Below are 19,639 nucleotides of genomic sequence, written 5' to 3' on the forward strand. Positions count from 1 at the left end.
CCGCACAGACAGTGACCCAGCGGGGAATCGAACCTGGTACCCTAGCCCTATGAAGCCACAGTGCTATCCACTTGTGCCACCGTGCTGCCCTCAACATGTTACGTTTAGAGGAACGTCAGTCTCCGTAGTTTTGGGTTGACCGTGTCAGTTTAACATTGAAATTGTAGGATTCTGTTTTTCCGGGACTTAATGTTCTCCATTTGATTCATTTTTTGCACCCGTTGGAGTTGAATTTCTCCTTATCGACAACCCACCTGCTTTGTTTGGACTCCATGGGATTGTCCCATTACTTCCGGAAGGAATGTTCACTTCTCCATTTTACATTAACTTATTAACTCGGCAGACATTTGATAAAACATGAAGTTCATGCAATCTACTGGATTATTAAACCATTGAAATGTATTGGAAGGCAATTTTTCAGCTTTGTATTCCATTGTAACACATTCTACTTTCTTTTAATCACACTCAGCCACCATGGGCTATGGCATCGGCTGTGGTCCTGCGTTGCAGCTTTCTTTCAGTTGCACTCTGGTATGCTAGTTCTAATCCTGATTCCTGGTCATTTCTGGCTTTTTGCTTTTTTTGTCCACCATTTTTGTGATCTGACTAGGTCCCTTGATGCTGCCTTCATTTGGGTTATTTTTCTCACCTGCACAGTGACTTATTCGTCTGCCTTTCAGACTTTTTATTTTCCTTAATTTTGCTCAGCCTTTTGTGATCTGGCTAGGTCCTCTGACTCTATATTCGATCAGGTTTGGCAATGGACTCCCACGTGTCCTGGTGCAGTCCTTTGGCCTTACCGTTTGCAATGGAGTATCTTTTAAGGCTTTCTCCAACTGTGCCTTCAATTTAGGCACAATTCCCACAGGTCAGACTGCAGTTTCTATACTTTTTCATTCAGGATCTTGGGATCTATCCCATCACTGCCACCATGTTGCAAAGATCTGTTCAATGTCTCCCAAAGGTGGCGTGTAGGGTTGAACATGAAGTGTTTATTAACAGCTCATAAGTATGTATCTACCCAGGGTACAACCCAGACTAGGTACTATCTCTTTCTGGCTTCTGTTAAGGTCCAGGGTTTAGAGAACCCCAAAGTGTACCATGGAGTTCACCTGACCCTTAACTTTGAATTTATTGTGGTTATGGGGAGCACATGGACCTGCCTTTAAGGTGTTATTCAACAGAGTGTTACGGTACTTTTAAATTAAAACAATGTTCATTTATGAAACCAGTTAACACTTTATAAACTCACAGTAAACATCTTAACAACTATCAACACCAATAAAACCCCAAATAATACAATATTCGACAGATAACCCTTGATAAATTCCCAAACAACATCCAGAAGACAAAAGACTCTTTTAACACAGAGATCAGGTTTAAATTCTCTAATGAGAGCAGTTATCCCTTTGAAATCACCCAAATGAACACTCTTTAACTTGTAGAGAGATCCATGCACATCTGCTAGCTTTCACTGCAGCTCTTCTCTCTGAAAAGTAAACTAAAAACTCACTCTGTAGCAGCCTGCTCAAAAACGAAAGTAAAGCAGAGAGACAGCCCAGCTCCGCCCACACTCTGACATCACTGATAAATACCCATTTCTTAAAGACCCATTTCTTAAAGGTGCTCTCACATGACACTTCTGCTAGATTCCACACCATTCTGCCTCCTGTCAACATACATGTGACTCTCTACATCACTATATGGGTGTACTGTTTCCCCAGTCCCATATTAACCCTTGCTCTGCTGAACATCCTGATATTACAGAAACAAGAGACTTTTGATCCCATAAAAACTCTTTCAACACTTAATAATTATACATTCAAAATCAATGTATGTCTAGGTGAAGGAATCTGACTATTTCTGATCGGTAAAATGGTTAATTAACAATCTTTTGATTATAAATTTAAGAAACTCAGTTCAAAGGTCATTTTAAAATGGATTCCATCATGACACTGTAAAACTGTACAAACTTAAGATCAGTTTGCAAAGCACATAGCTTGCAGAAATAAGACACAGCATTTGCAAACGAGCAAAACAAATGCAACATTTCTACTGAAGGTCAGGTTGACATTAGAGTTCATATGAGCCTTCCATTGTCCAAAAGAAGGAACCATAAGACAAAGTACATACCAGTGCAATGATAAGAACAGATTTTGCATACCAACACATACTAAAGAATTAGAAGATGCAACATGACTGATAATTCGAAGTTAATTCTGCATTTTGAAGATGGACAACCCAATCATCAAACCAAATGTATTGCAGACACATCCAAACCAATCAGCATGTTACCGGGGCAGGAATAGATTGACTTAGACTGATATACCAAATTCCTTAAAGGTAATAGTTTTAGGCTATTATTTCCATTCTAGAATCATCCTATACTTTTTGCCTAAGAAGCTATCTACTATCTTTGTTTCATATTTTCCATTTCCACTTCTAACCTGCGCAGCTGTTTGCTTTGAGCAAAGAAACCATTACTGGGATAGCACAGTGGTGCAGTGGGTTAGCCCTGCAGCCTCACGGCGCCGAGGTCCCAGGTTTGATCCCGGCTCTGCAGGTCCGCGTGGAGTTTGCACATTCTCCCCGTGTTTGCGTGGGTTTCGCCCCCACAACCCAAAGATGTGCAGGCTAGGTGGATTGGGCAGACTAAATTTCCCTTAATTGGAAAAAATTAATTGGGTACACTAAATTTATTTAAAAAAGAAGAAACCATTACAGCATTTTGAATTCCGAGTCGTTTGTAAATTACTAAGTATAATCATCTCAAGTAAACCTTACTGCAGGGGCCTGTATTAAGAACATTTGATTTTGTAACCACAAGAAGATTACCCTCTTTATAATCAATAGATACCAATAAAATTTCATTTTGCATCCGAGAAGTTGAGTGCAAATTTCTGCCTAGTTAATTGTATTGGAGACTACATTAACACAAGGGCAGTCTTCATCACTAGAGTTCTGAATTCGTGCTACAAATGCTAAGAAGTAGAAAGGTAAAGTCCGTATGTAAGGGAGGGCTGGGTTAATTGATCAAGGCTTGTGTCCCTCTACAAACTGCAATGAAGTTACTTCCTGTGCAAGGATCAGAGAATATGTAATAGGAGCAGGAATAGTACTGATAGAGTGCTGCACAGTTGGAGGTGCTGTTTTCATAATGAGATGTTTAACCGAGGCTGTGTCCACCCTCTCGGTGGGTGCTAACGATCCCATGACACTATTTTGAAGACGAGGAGGAGAGATATCCCCAGAGCCCTGGTGAATATTTATCCATCAATCAACATCCCCAAAACAGATTATTGTCACATTGTGAGTGCCGGCTGTGTGCAAATTCCAACATTACAACAGTGACTACACGAGTAGTCCATTGGCTTTAATGTGCTTTGAGACATCCGCTAGCTCTGAAAAGCACAACATAAATTCAATTCTTACTTTTTTCTGAAAACAAAACCTACATTAAATCATGCCTCAAAATATTAAAGTATCAGATGTGTCAAGCAGCATTACATTTCCCTTCAGAATCGTGCTATACACTTGCAATACTTGTTGAATTTGAAGTTGATATGAAGCACAGTTAGAAATATAGAGACATCGAAGATTTATGGCAAAGAAGGCGGCCATTCAACTCATCATGTCAGCGTCAACTGAAAATGAGCCAACAAATCCCACTTACTAACACTTGCTCCTGAGCCCTAGATGTTAGGGCACTTCAAATGCACATCCAAGTAATGTTTAAAGACAATGAGGGTTTTACCCCTCCAACCCTTATACCAATTACTTGAAATCTATTTCCCTGATTATTGACTTCCCTGCTTATGGAAATAGGTGCTTTCTATCTGTGCTATCTCATTGCTTTATATACCTCAATTCAATCTGCCCTCAGCCTCCAATGTTCCATTCCCTATTCCTGGCAACATCCTTGTCTCCTCTGTACCCTCTCTAATGTAATCACATCAATCCAGTATTTCACTTTAACGTCATTCAAATATTCCAAATAAAGACTTTAACATACTGCATATTTTACTGATGATTCAGATATAATCATGCTCTGTAAACATTGTTTAAAGAAAAGCAAGCCTGAACTTGAATTCCTGTCTCATCTAAAATCTGAGCTTCCCAGACTGAGGAATTCCATTAAAAGGAGGCATGTATGCTGCTGTACACATGGTTATTAGTGTTCATTTTATCACACAAAACAATAAACATCTTCTCTTTGCAGTTAACAACATGCGAGAGCAGGAAAATTCTTGAAATTACCTTTATTGTAATTCCCCAGATCAACGGCAGGCGAGAGGGCAGCTAGTGTGCAGGCCGTCCAAAACGCAGGTCTTGGGAATTTCATATCGTCACCACCAACTAAAGGGGATTTCAGGGGGTCACATGCAAAAAGAAACTTAGCATTAAAATCCCCCCATTTCAGCATTAATTAACAGAAATAATCAGAATGCTTTATCAGTACAATTTTATCGGTACATGCACTGTGATATTTGTGATTTGATCTGCAGGCTGTGCTGTTGCAAGATAATTGCAAAGGAAATAACTTTTGACATTTATTGCAGCACCAATATCAGTCATTGAAACTAATGATGCTAACATACTAATCTTGTGATTTAGTGGAATATAGAGAATGCTCCATGGGTGGCACGGTGGCACAGTGGTTTGCACTGCTGCCTCACAGAGCCAGGGACCTGGGTTCAATTCTGGGCTCGGGTGACTGTCTGTACATTCTTCCAGTGTCTGTGTGGGTTTCCTCCGGGTGTTCCGATTTCCTCCCACAATAAAGATAGGCAGGTTAGGTGTATTGCCCATGCTAAATTGCCCCTTAGTGTCCAAAAATGTGCAAGTTAGGTGGGGTGATGGGGATAATAATAATAATCTTTATTGTCACAAGTGTGCTTACACTAACACTGCAATGAAGTTACTGTGAAAATTCCCTAGCCGCCACATTCCGGCACCTGTTCGGGTACACAGAGGGAGAATTCAGAATGTCCAACTTACCTAACAGCCCGTCTTTTGGGACTTGTGGGAGGAAACCGGAGCACCCGGACGAAACCCACGCAGACACGGGGACAATGTGCAGACTCCGCACAGACAGTGACCCAAGCTGGGAATCGAACCTGGGACCCTGGTGTTGTGAAGTGATAGTGCTAACCACAATGCTACCATGCTCCCCATAGGCTGGGGGAGTGGGCCTATAAGGGTGCTCTTTCAGAGGGTCGATGCAGACCCAATGGGCCGAACGGCCTCCTTCTACATTATAGTGATTCTATGTTCTTCTATGCTTGAACACGCTTTTCCACATTTCCCTCAACAGACTATTTTATAGTTGGAGTAAATAATGTAACTTCCTTACTGTGTGCCTGACTTGATTTGTGACTGAATGTGTCATGAAGTATTCAGTCTTGATCTGGAGTGGAATTTATCTCCTACTGAGCATTTACAGCTGAGGTTATGATGTATTCTGTCATTGGACATAGGATCTCAAAATGGTATGCACTCTGCCATTAACTTCTGTCCATCAGTATTCAGTGGATGGAACATTGTGGGCAATGTGCCAGTTGTGACAGGCCCTGCCATATTGCTGTCTTCACAAAATGTGTTCTATAGCTGTCAGAAAACATCCTTCCTCCCCTGAACCTATGTCTCTCAAACTTACTTGTGTTCTACGTACTCTGCATTGTTTACACTGAAATAAAAGCAAAATATTGCAGATGATGGATGTGGTGGCTTGAGACATATACGGGAAGTGTCCAGTACTTAACAGGGGGTTCATTGATGAAAGGCAAAGGCAGTATGCTAGAGGCACAGAACACACTTCAACAGATCTGGGGCGTAATTCTCCCCCAACGGCGCGATGTCCGCCGACTGGCGCCAAAAATGGCGCCAATCAGATGGGCATCGCGCCGGCCCAAAGGTGCAGAATGCTCCTCATCTTTGGGGGCCAAGCCCCAACATTGAGGGGCTAGGCCGACGCCAGAGGGATTTCCGCCCCACCAACTGGCGGAAATGGCGTTTGTTGCCCCGCCAGCTGGCGGAAATGGTGTTTGGTGCCCCTCCAGCTGGCGCGGAAATGCGGCGCATGCGCGGGAGCGTCAGCGGCCGCCGACAGTTACCCGCGCATGCGCAGTGGGGAGAGTCTCTTCCGCCTCCGCCATGGTGGAGGCCGTGGCGGAGGCAGAAGGGAAAGAGTGCCCCCACGGCACATGCCCGCCCGCGGATCGGTGGGCCCCGATCGCGGGCCAGGCCACCGTGGGGGCACCCCACAGGGTCAGATCGCCCCACGCCCCCCCCCAGGACCCCGGAGCCCGCCCACGCCGCCTGGTCCCGCCGGTAAATAGCAGCTTTGATTTACCCCGGCGGGACAGGCAATTTCTGGGCGGGACTTCGGCCCATTCGGGCCGGAGAATTGAGTGGGGGGTCCCGCCAACCGGCGCCGCCCGATTCCCGCCCCCGCCCAATCTCCGGTACCGGAGACTTCGGCGGGGGCGGGGGCGGGATTCACGGCGGCCAACGGCCATTCTCCGACCCGGCGGGGGGTCGGAGAATGACGCCCCTGGTCACTGGGATTTCCCATTGAATGCGCCCCTCAATGCTGGACAACCCGCGGTGGCAGTGCGGGTGCAGTGGCATGGTAGTGACCGGAAGATCCCGCTGCCATGAACAACCTGATCTGCTTCTCTCTCTACAGATGCTGCCAGACCTGCCGAGGTACTTCCAGCACTTTCTGTTTTTATCTGTTTACAACGGAGTTGAGTGGGAATGTCGTAGCAATAAACCTGAACATACTTTAAACCCATTTCTGATGGATGAGGTAGCAGGGGAGCTTTAGAAGTCTGCAAAGCATTTAACTATAAGGTATTACTCCCATTAGTCACTGAATTCTTTCAGTATTTGCCAACATACATTTTTGGCACTCTCTGAGGGTTTTGTTATTTAATGCACAGAGTTCATTAATATTTTAAAAGGCACACTAAGTAAATCATAAAATCATTGACTAAATTTCCCCAAGAACCAAAGCTACTTTGTTAAATTCCACTGGGATTGTGCCATATTTTAAGCTGCAGCAATTTCCAATTTCACAGGCCCTAAATTTAAGGAAGTGTAACCTAAAGTTAGACTTTATAAAATTGAGCGCGATCTAATGGAAACATTTGTGTGTGGTAGCGAGTGGAAATGCTGGGTGTTACCCGGCAGCCGATCCGACGAGTACGCCATCGGTATCTAATGTCACTGAGGATACTGAATGATGCGCTCTGGACTTAACGCCGCAAATGACTGTCCCGCCGGCTGATTGGCCGGGACCACGCCCGGCAGCTCCACGCTAATGAGGGGGAGCAGCAAACCCAAGACAGCATGCAGCCATGCCATCATGCAGACCAGCTCCACGATTCAGATATACCGAGCTGGCCAGACTGATGGAAGTGGTTGAGTCCACAATACCCTGTTCCCCCGAGGGAATCACAGGGTCAGTCATAGGACAGCCAGTACCACCTGGGAGGCAGTGGCAGTGGCCATCAGCTTGGGGAGTGTCACCAGGAGGACCGCAACTCAGTGCCACAAGAAGCTCAACGACCTCCACCGGGCCGCATGGGTGAGTTGGCATCAGCCCACTGGCACCGGTCCCGCCAGCTACCCCCGGAGGCCCCCCCAGCAAAATGTCACAACGTGCCCCAGCACAACCTGGTATCCACCATCACACCCTCCCCATGCTCAGCAGTGGACCACCCGTCTGTTCCCTGCCATGCCCCCGCAACCCAGCCTGGTTGGGAGGCTAGGCAGTAACAACTGCCTATGTCAGGGCACGTGTACCCACGGGAATCTACTTGGGAGCTGTGAACTGCTCACATTACTAAAATAGCCAATTCCCCATTTGCAATAGCCTTCATCTGTGTGGCCACCAGGCGCCATGGTCAGTGAGAGTAAAGTGACATTCATCATATTACCACGGGTGGGCTCTGTCCTCGGATGTTCGATGGGACAGACAGGCAGCAGCTGGAGCTCCCCCCGTTATGGGTATATACAATCTGGGGGGTGGCCTGGGGGACCCAAGGGCTCTTAACCCAGGGCAACCCTCCCAATGAGGGCAACCCACCCCCGACCGAATCCATCCTCCCAGGGGCTCCTCCAACCACCCTGAGCACTGGGACAGTGACCCAGTGCCCCCAGGCTGACTGCCTAACCGCGAAGATGGCTACTCACCTCCTCAGATCCCCACATCTGCCATTTCGCTAGATTCACGTTTTTGAAAAGGTGTACTGAATGGAGCCCATGTGACCTCTCGCAGTGGGGGATGGTTAGATCATGGGAGGCCGTTCGATAGGGGATCCTTCTGGTAAATGGGATGGAAATGGTCTTAATTGGTGATTATTAGTTCCTCACTACGCCACAGTGGGATCCATGTGTCGCCAACGGGAGCAGGCCGGTTAGATTGGAAATCGATCGGTGCCCGGTGTAGATATCAATTTCAGCCTCTCCCGCTATCTGAGCAGCCTGCTCATTTTCACGCCCATCGCGACCCAGCCCATTATATCAAAATTGAAGAAAAAGTAATTGCTTGCAGTCTACAGAAACTTCTATGTTTTCTATAGGTGGGACGTTTTGGGCTCGCCAGTGATGGGTGTCATGAAGGGCAGAACTGGAACACCTGGGGTACTGCCAAAAGCCCATTTTCCACCAGTGTACAAAATGGAGTGCAATTTGCTGCAAAGTATTTTCATGGAGACCCTTATAGCCACAATGTTCCAGGGCAGTGAAGATGACTTGCTCAAACAAAACCCTTTCACCTGTGCCCTCCATGCAGGCTCAGTCTTAACACCTTCTTTGCTACCCTCAGCATTTCAATGAAGGATATCAATCTCTCAATCTCAGAATGAGTACTCACAATGGCCTCATTGGCAGTCTCCGGAGCATGTGGTTATGGGATACGAACTTCACCAGAATGCACAGTGAAGAAATTAGACATGATGCAATCTTTTCAAGCATCACACCAACAGACCACTGCTTATGGCAGCCTTGAAGAGGCAGAATAGCAATGCAAACCTCAGTGCACTTGTAGCTGTATGCCTGGAGCATTGAAAGGTGTCTCATTGAGGACAATCATCAATCACTGGTTTTCACATGAGTGTCTCTGAGGACTGATCTGAGTCCAGACTGCGGCATGTCTGTACAGGCCATCCCTTATGCAAGAATAATGTTCCGGTCTGATCCTCACACTGAGTCCTCAGCATGAGATCGTGCTGTAGGATGCTACAATCTGTCACTGTCAATCGTGGATGCGAGCCTGTGAGTCAGGTCACCTTTGTGTGCACAGAGGGTGCTTTGACAGCACCATTGTCTGATCAGTGAGAAGCACTCTTGATCCAGACGTGGTCTGGAGCTTCCAGGAGCAGCATCTCCCATTTATTAGTCCAGAATCTGGGTCCTGGACACCCAAAACTTCAAAGCCAATTCTCATGAGGCCACATGATATGGCCTCTGATGCAAGTTGAAGATATGCATTGCCCAACCACTATGTTGACACAGAGGCTTTGATGATGCCGCTACTGTCGACAGAAAGATGATTCACTGTACCGAGATACCATAAACCTGAGGGACGTGATGGAAGATAAGTGAAGAGGGGCAGTCATGCATGGTGACACAGTTGTTCGCACAGCTACTTCACAATGCCAGGGACCTGGGTTCAATTCCAGCCTTGGATGACTGTGAGGAGTTTACACCATCCCCCCTGTGTCTGCATGTGTTTCCTCCGGGTGCTCCAGTTTCCTCCCGCTGTTCAAAGATGTGCAGGTTAGGTGGATTGGCCATGCTAATAGTGTCCAAAGGTTAGGTGAGGTCACAGGGATAGTGCATGGGAGTGGTCTTGGGCAGGGTGCTCTTTTGGAGGGTCAGTGTAGCATCAATGAGCCGAATGGCCTCCTTCTGCACTGAAGCGATTTTATGACACCTTAAGTGGTCGCCATGCTTCTTACTGGTCTTCCCATTAACATCGGCTACATAGGGCACCGGCCCCGACTAGGCCCCAACCTGTTCTTCTAACCAAGGAGAGCCTGCTGTGAAATTTTGGACCAAAACCGGATGTTCCACCTGAAAAACCTGTCATGGAATCATAGAATCAGTGAATCTACAGTGCAGAAAGAAGCCATTTTGGACCATCAAGTCTGCAGCGGCCCTTGGAAAGACCACCCCATTTAAGCCCACACCTCCACCCCATCCCCATAACCCAGTAAACCCACCTAACCTTTTTTTTGGAACATTAATAAGAACATAAGAACCAGGAGCAGGAGTAGGCCATCTGGCCCCTCAAGCCTGCTCCACCATTCAATTAGATCATGGCTGATCTTTTGTGGACTCAGCTCCACTTTCCGACCCGAACACCATAACCCTTAATCCCTTTATTCTTCAAAAAACTATCTATCTTTATCTTAAAAACATTTAATAAAGGAGCCTCTACTGCTTCACTGGGCAAGGAATTCCATAGATTCACAACCCTTTGGGTGAAGAAGTTTCTCCTAAACTCAGTCCGAAATCTACTTCCCCTTATTTTGAGGCTATGCCCCCTAGTTCTGCTTTCACCCGCCAGTGGAAACAACCTGCCCGCATCTATCCTGTCTATTCCCTTCATAATCTTATATGTTTCTATCAGATCCCCCCTCGTCCTTCTAAATTCCAACGAGTACAGTCCCAGTCTACTCAACCTCTCCTCATAATCCAACCCCTTCAGCTCTGGGATTAACCTAGTGAATCTCCTCTGCACACTCTCCAGTGCCAGTACGTCCTTTCTCAAGTAAGGAGACCAAAACTGAACACAATACTCCAGGTGTGGCCTCACTAATACCTTATACAATTGCAGCAGAACCTCCCTAGTCTTAAACTCCATCCCTCTAGCAATGAAGGACAAAATTCCATTTGCCTTCTTAATCACCTGTTGCACCTGTAAACCAACTTTTTGCGACTCATGCACTAGCACACCCAGGTCTCTCTGCACAGCAGCATGTTTTAATATTTTATCATTTAAATAATAATCCCTTTTGCTGTTATTCCTACCAAAATGGATAACCTCACATTTGTCAACATTGTATTCCATCTGCCAGACCCTAGCCCATTCGCTTAGCCTATCCAAATCCTTCTGCAGACTTCCAGTATCCTCTGTACTTTTTGCTTTACCACTTATCTTAGTGTCATCTGCAAACTTGGACACATTGCCCTTGGTCCCCAACTCCAAATCATCTATGTAAATTCTGAACAGTTGTGGGCCCAACACTGATCCCTGAGGGACACCACTAGCTACTGATTGCCAACCAGAGAAACACCCATTAATCCCCACTCTTTGCTTTCTATTAATTAACCAATCCTCTATCCATGCTACTACTTTCCCCTTAATGCCATGCATCTTTATCTTATGCAGCAACCGTTTGTGTGGCACCTTGTCAAAGGCTTTCTGGAAATCCAGATATACCACATCCATTGGCTCCCCGTTATCTACCGCACTGTTAATGTCCTCAAAAAATTCCACTAAATTAGTTAGGCATGACCTGCCCTTTATGAGCCCATGCTGCGTCTGACCAATGGGACAATTTCCATCCAGATGCCTCGCTATTTCTTCCTTGATGATAGATTAAGGGCAATTTATCATGGCCAATCCACCTAACCTGCACGTCTTTTTGGATTTGTGGGAGGAAACTGGAGCACCCAGAGGAAACCCACCCAGACACGGGGATAATGTGCAGATTCCACACAGACATTGACCCAGCCGGGAATCGAACCTGGGACCCAGGAGTTGCGAAGAAACAGTGATAACCACTGTGCTACTGTGCCTGTCATCTCTCTGCTCTGACCGCTGACTCTTCTGGGAGACCTGACATGCCTCCACCATCCCAGCCAAATGTGGAAATACAAGATCCAATCGGGTTCTCATCCAACAGCCCATGTGCAGCACAGCTGGTGTGACTCCCTTGGCTAAATGAGGGATCGAGTTGTACAGAAACAAAAAATTTAGTCAACTTCTGGTGAGGTGGTTTATCCGACTGCTTTTTCATGGGGTTTTTGAAAGTTTGCACACCTTCTCAGCCAGACTGTTTGACTCTCGGTGATTGGGGCTTTTCTCGTTTGTTGTCTGCCAATCGCTCTCACAAAGTGTTGGAAATCATCGCAGGTGAAGGGGGTGTCATTGTCCAAAAAGATTGCCTCGGGAAGCCCATGAACAGCAAACACATGATGTAAAGACCCTAACTTGGCTACCGAGATAGTGGACCCCCTCTCCTGGATTGATAACCACTTCGAATGGACATCTACCAGCATCAAAAACACCTTGCACGAAGAATGGACTTGCATAATCCACGTGGACCCTGGTCCATGGGCAACCTGGCCATTCCAAAGGGTGATGTGTAGTGGAAGGTGGCAAAGATAGTTGCATTTGGCAAGGGTGGCACTGTTGTATGAACTCTTCAATGGTTTTGTCTATTCCTGGCCGCCAGTTGTAACTGGATGCCAACATCTTGATCTTTGTCCATCTTGGGTGGGCAATGTGAAACTCCTGAAGGAGGGCCACCCTAGCCCGACGTGAGACAGTCACCCATGATCCCCACAGAGTCACGCTGCCTTCACATGTCTCAGTTGACGCTGCTGCCGCCGCCTTCTCTGGCATCTGGCCATCTGGCCTGCCAGCAGCAGTGCGAAGGCAGCTTCCGCGGGGTCCAAGATATCATCCATCCCATGTAATATCTGTAAGGAATTGGCTTCCACCCAGGGACCCTCCATTTACCCATTGATCCCTCCTCCCTCTCCTCCCCCACCTCTCCCACATCCCCTGTCACCTGACACACCCTGCCGAAGTATCTCCGGCCACAGTGGGGGCCCCTAGTGACCGGACCCCAGACCCTGTACCCCAGATATCCTTATGTAACGTTACCTGGACCATGTTCTGCTACCTGGTTGCGGAAATGGCCCCGGTGCTGGGGTACAGCCCTTGGGTGTTCAGAAGTTGGCTGCTGTTTCCATGATGTTGCTTCCTGCAGTGTTCAGGCACAGTGTCCAGGCATCACGATCTGATTGGGATGCTAGGCAATAACTCCCACATGCCACATGGCCTGCCCACCCATGGGAATCCACTTGGGAGCTGTGAAGCGCTCACTTAACTACGATTGCCTATTCCCTATTAGCAATGACATTCCGCCGCGCAACCAGAGGCCTCCATGGTCAGTGGTAATTATGGGTGGTCGGTGGGGCAGACAATCAAGGGCTGGGGTTGCCCCTGTAATGGGTACACATGATCCGGTCACCCAACCCCCCTGCACACTGATGGCGGCCCACCCCCGGGGCTCATCCACTCTGCCCCCCAACCCCGAGCACCGGGGCAGCAACCCCAGTGCCCCTGGGCTGATTGCCTGGGACCAAAGATGGTTATTCACCCCCTCGGGTCCCCACAGCAGCCATTCCACCAGCTTTGTGTTTTTAAAAAGGTACACTAATCGGCGCCCACGTGACCACGTGCTGGGAAGGCGGTTAGACCATGAGGGGCCATCAGATAGGGGGTCACTCCTGTTAATTGTATGGAGAATGGCCTAAAGTGATGATTATGAGTTTTTCACCACGCTACAGCAGGATCCTGATTTTGCCACAGAAGCGGGTTGGTTAGATCGCAAGCTGATCAGTACCCAGCGGCCAACACGACCATTAAATCGCGCCCACTGTATCTGAACCAGAAGTGTAAGTTATAATAGATAATTCAACATCAAAGCAGGTACAGAAAGTGAAGAAGGAAAGAAAAATAAGAGTCAGAAAGTAAAAAATGAAAAAAGTTTTTAAAAGTCTGACAAGAATTAAAACCTCAAGGAATGAGGCTCCCCAATTGTAATAAACAAATTTATTGCCAGAAATTATTACTGTTTGACAGTAATTCCCATTTGTTATATTGTTAATAATTATTTACTCTAGAATGGACAAGTCACATCTTTTTTGGGTGCATTTGGTATCATTTAAGAAAATGATGTGCTTCCATACGTTTCAGTGGTGAATCTCTCATTTGCACGTTAATAATGATGAGTGACCGATAGCCTCATTTATTTTGAAAGCTGAATCCATCACCATTATCTGGTTATTTATCTCATTGCTATTTGTGAAACTTTGCTGTGTACAAATTGGCTGCCATGATTCCTACATCACAACAGTGACAACACTTCAAATATACTTGGCTGTAAACTGCTTTGGGATGGCCTGTGAATATAAAAGTTGCTATATAAATGCAAGTTATTTATTTTTCTTGCCAGCCAAACTCTTTTGCTCCTTCTGTAACTTTGATAAAGGGTGCCACAAATTTCCCCCTTACATTTGATCACTAATCCTTGGTCATCCCAACTTGTTGAAAATTAAGCCCATGAAATCCAGACAGAGGTAGATGATTTATTTCAAGTGAATTCTTCAGGCAAGAACAAGACAAAATGCAATCAGTTGATAGGGGAAGTGAAGAGAAAAATACAACTCACAAATAGAGAATATGGGAATAGAATGGCAGATAACATAAAAGGATACCCAAAATATTCTACTGGCTTGTGAATAATAAGCAGGTAATAAGATATGAAGTGGGGCTGATTATCTGCTTCAAGGTGCAGAACAAGGCTAGGATTCTTAATGGTCACTTTATATCGAAGATTATTAAGGAACAGGATGTTGACAGAATATGGTGGCACAGTGGTTATCACTACTGTCTGACGGCGCCAGGGACCCGGGTTCGATTCTGGCCTTGGAAGACTGTCTGTGTGAAGTTTGCATGTTCTCCCATGTCTGCGTGGGTTTCCTCCGGTTTCTTCCCACAGCCCAAAGATGTGCAGGTTAGATGGATTGGCCATGCTAAATTGCCCCTTAATATCCAAAGGTGTGCAGGTTAGGTTACAGGGTTAGGGCTGGGTGGGTGAGGGGAGTGGATCCAGGAAGGGTACTCTTTCGTAGCGTCAGTGCAGACGCGATAGGCTAAATGGCCTCCTTCTGCACTGTAGGGATTCTATGATCTGTAGAAGTGGGAGTGTCAGAGGTTATGAATAGGCTGAAAATTGATTGGCACTGTGTCATGGAAAGACTGGCTCCGTTTGGAGTGGATAAATCGCTGGGTCCAGATAGGCCATGTTGCTAAAGGAAGTGAGTGTGGATAAAGCAGAAGAGCTTGCCATAATATTCCAATATTCCCTAGTACCAGAGGTACCAGAGAATTGGAGAGTGAAAATGTGACAAGCTTATTCAAGAAAGGGTGTAAATACATTTCTAGTAACCACAGACCAGTCAGTTTAACTTCAGTGGTGGGTAAAGTTTTAGAAACAATAAACAGGCACTTGGAGAGGCTTTAGTTAATTGAGGAGAGTCAAAATGGATTTGTAAAAGGCAGGTTGTGCTTGATTAACCTAATTTAACTTTTTGATGAAGTAACAGTGAAGGTTGATAAGGGAAAGCAATAGATATTGTCTGTGTAGATTTCAAGAAAGCTTTTGACAAAAGTACCACACAAAAGGCTGTTTAACAACATTGAGGCTCATTGGAATAGGAGGGACAGTGTCAGCTTTGGTGAAAATTTGGCTTCAGGACAGAAAACAACGAATTGTAGTAAACAATTGTTTTTTCAGACTGGAAGCTGGCAAACAATGTGGTTCCCCAAGGTTCAGTGTGAGAACCATTGCTTTTTTGATATATACAACTCACTCGATATTTGAATACAGAAAGAAAGTTCAAAATTTGCCTTTGAGGCCAAACGTGGAGATGTGGGTGACAGTGAGGATGATACCACTCGGCTGTAACAGGACATAGATAGGCTAGCAGAAAGGGCAGACAAGAGGTCGATGGAATGTAATACATACAAGTGATAAATGATGCATTTTGGCAGAATGGCTAAGGAGAGGCAATACCGAATAAATGGCACAATTCTGTACAGTGACAGAGGGACCTGGGGGTCCATGTGCACAGATCTTTGAAGATGGCAGGGCACATTGAGAGAGCAATTAGTAACGTATATGAGATTTTAGACTTCATAAATAGAGGCATTGAGTACAAAAGCAGGGAAGGTATGTTGAAACTGTATAAAGTTCTAGTTAGACCATGACAAGAGCATTGTGTCCAGTTCCAGTCACATGTTAGAACGGGTGTGAGGGTCCGATAGAGGGTGCAGAGGAGGTTCACCAAAATGATTCCTGGGATGAGGGAGATTAGCTACAAGGTCAAGTTGGAGAATCTGGGATTCTCCTTGCACCACAGGAAATTAAGAGGAGATTTCATAGAGGTGTATAAAATCATGACGGGTTTAGATAAAGGTAGACAAAGAAAAACTGTTCCCATAAGCTGATGGCACAAGAACTAAGGTTTTGGACATGAGATGCAGGAGGGGATGTGAGGAAGAACATTTTTACGTAGCGAGTGGTAACGGCCTGAAACTCACTGCCTACGAAGATGGTGCAACTGAAGAAGAGTAAGTATTTAAAAAGTAAATTGTATCGGCTCTTGAGGGAAATAAACCTACAGGGCTACAGGGATAGAGCAGGAGAATGGGACTGATTTGATTGTGCTACGAAGAACTAGCATGAATTTGATGGGCCAAATGGTCTTATTCTGTGTCGTAACGTCTCTGAGGGCAGAACCTTGTGATCTTGGCCAGTGGCTGGTGACCACAGTCTCGCCTCTTTTCAGGAAGGCATGCTGTGTCTTGTGACCCTTATGCCAGTAACAGGCCAGCAGCATACTTATCCCTGGGATTGAGGAACCTGGAGACAGAAATCCCATGCCTAGGATCGTAGAGGGACCCAAGCATAAGTGAATGAAGACAGGAAGGGAGTAGCAGGTGGAGGGTGTTCAACAGCAAGAGCTGAAGGATGACTCTCAGCAGGAAAACCCCTCCCCTTCCTAATGTCAGGTCCCTTGATCAGGCAGGGTGCATCTTTGCACAAGGAACTCTTCCTCCTGGGAGCGCTGAAACAAGCCAGGGTTTGCTTGTTGTGCTCCCCACATGGCAAGCACCCCCTTGCCAGCAGCTGGGTTAGTACCAGTGTGAGTGGGATGAGGCCCTTAAGTGGGAATTAATTGCCCACTGAAGGATGTCAACTGGTGGCAGAATGGGAAGCCGTCCACAGTCTTCCTGCCCTGGACTTAATCAGGACAGAGACAGAAAGGTGCAAAGGTCCTCACCCACCAGAATAAATGCCCCCTGCCATCAAAGTAGCCACGGGGCAGGACACAGGATACTTACCCGTGACTCTATAATGATGTAATTTTTAATTATCACTTCATTTTTCTGTTCTTTGTTAATTTCATAAATTTCCTGTTTTGTTTCTTTATGTTTGCATTCTAACTTTATTATATTGAACCTCCATCTCCCCTACCTCTCTGTTGCAATAGCCTATTTCAAATGCAAGTCAGAAACAATACTTCTCACTCGCCAATTTAAAATAGTGGCTATTGCTTTCAACAATCCAGCAGAATATACAACATTCTACGTGTATGTAAATATATATATAAAATCAAACATTCCCTCTTATAATTTTCTGAATGACTTCTCCAGAATTTACTTCCAGAGGTATTTCTGCATGATTTATATTAATTATGTTCAATGGCCCCCATTGCCAATTCAACAAAAATAAAAGAAAAAAATGCTCAGTTTGGCAAAAATTGATGAGCTGCAAATTGAACTATTGTACAATGCACTCTCCGTGAAATTATTGCTTCAACTGCAGCTAATAGTTTCTTTCCTCTCCTCTCAGTACAGAAGAATACAATGTGTGCAGAGTAAGGCTTTGTATTCCTCTTTGCTGCAGAACATACTCCACAACTATCGTTTTTTTTACTGAAGGAGAATCTATATCATCTAATTTCAAATTTCTCCACTTGAGCGCTTTGACCTTCAGAGAACAAAAAAAAAACGATTTGTCTTTTGTACCAACAGACTGTTGTTCACCTCCTGACTTACTCGGCATTCTTTCAGCCCTGAAAGGACTGCACAGCGCAGGAATGTGTAAAATGAAACATCTAACTGGGAAAAGGTTAGTTATTAAAAATAAATGGAATGTTGCTGAGTTTATTATTTGCATTATTAAATGCTTAAAGTATCTCTTCTCTGCAACTTCATTTTTTTCAGTAAATGAATGACCTCAGTAAACCTGGACCTCTATCCATCAGTCCCAAGATGTGCATCGGGGCACTGCAGAAATCCCGACGCGTGGACCTATGTGGCAATTGCCCAGGAAGTTTGAACTTAAAATGGGTAAATCCCCTGCTCCCTGGGACCTTTTGCGAATGTCTCTGACATTCTGTGGGGACTCCTGTGGGGAGTTTTGCTCGACTTACCTGGATTGTTACCTAGAAATGTTAGGCAAATATTAGTGTAACCCTTGGACACTACACAACAGACTCACCCTCCCCCCACTCCACATTCACATTGAATCACCCAACTCCTCCCTGACCCCACATCTATACCCTGACCCTGGACTACCCTTGACCCCCGACTATCGACCTGACCTGACCCAACTCAACTGTTCCCCCAACCACCTGACTACACCCAACCCACCTGAATCCCTGCCCATCTATCAACTCACCCAGCTGCTACTCCACCCACCAAATGGGTCAAATCTCACCAGCCAGTGGTGTACCACAGGGATCAGTGCTGGGTCCTCTGCTATTTGTGATTTTTACCAATGACTTGCAGGAGTGGGCTGAAGGGTGCGTCAGTAAATTTGCTGATGACACCAAGATTGGTGGAGTAGTGGATGAGGTGGAGGGCTGTTGTAGGCTGCAAAGAGACATTGATGTGATGCAGAGCTGGGCCGAAAAATGGCAGATGAAGTTTAACCCTGATAAGTGCGAGGTGATTCATTTTCGTAGGAAACATTTGAATGCGGATTACAGGGTCAACGGCAGAGTTCTGAGGAACGTGGAGGAACAGAGAGATCTTGGGGTTCATGTCCATTGATCTCTGAAGGTTGCCACTCAAGTGGATAGAGCCGTGAAGAGGGCCTATAGTGTGTTAGCGTTTATTAACAGGGGGCTTGGGTTTAAGAGCCGTGGGGTTATGCTGCAACTGTACATGACCCTGGTTAGACTACATTTGGAGTATTGTGTGCAGTTCTGGTCAGCTCATTATAGGAAGTATGTGGAAATATGTTATTGTAATCACAATTCAACAGTTACAACAAAGACAATTGCAAGGCACAAGGCCTCAACACACTTCAAATTAACAATCTCACAATCACATAACACAAACAGCCGCGAGGCACAAGGCCTCGATACAATACGACTGTTTCAGAGCAAATAAGAACCATAAGGCACAAGGCCTAAATACATGTTTTAACAGTGAGGTATCAAAAACAATCACAAGGCACAAGGCCTCAATACACCTTGAAAAGATTTACAGAATAAATTTAATCACAGGGCACAAAGCCGTGACACACTTCAACCATGATATAACAAAAACCGTTACAGGATACGATAACAACGCCAGAAATTCATCAACATACAAAGGCAATAAACAGAAACAACAGAAAAGAAACAGCATATCGAAAAGAAATATTTACTAAATACGGACAACCGCCCATGTCCGTACTCAATCACCTCCTGTTTGTCACCCCCCAAAAGGGGTCCCCAGTTCAACGCAAGCAATAGTCCCAAGCCGCTCGCC

At 45.7% G+C, this 19,639-nt stretch overlaps 1 protein-coding gene across 5 annotated transcripts in view; it reads right to left on the reverse strand.

Moving 5' to 3' along the window:
- LOC140425229 (zinc finger protein 385D-like) overlaps positions 1 to 19,639 on the reverse strand; it is a 1,050,252-nt gene that overhangs the window by 958,134 nt on the left and 72,479 nt on the right. For all 5 annotated transcript variants that reach the window (XM_072509298.1, XM_072509303.1, XM_072509300.1 and 2 more), the window contains exon 2: positions 4,258 to 4,356. In XM_072509298.1, the coding sequence (XP_072365399.1) occupies positions 4,258 to 4,356 (99 nt within the window). The remainder of the gene's footprint in view (positions 1 to 4,257; positions 4,357 to 19,639) is intronic.

The sequence above is a fragment of the Scyliorhinus torazame genome, chromosome 6 (assembly GCF_047496885.1).
Source record: "Scyliorhinus torazame isolate Kashiwa2021f chromosome 6, sScyTor2.1, whole genome shotgun sequence".
NCBI classification, from domain to species: Eukaryota; Metazoa; Chordata; class Chondrichthyes; order Carcharhiniformes; family Scyliorhinidae; genus Scyliorhinus; species Scyliorhinus torazame.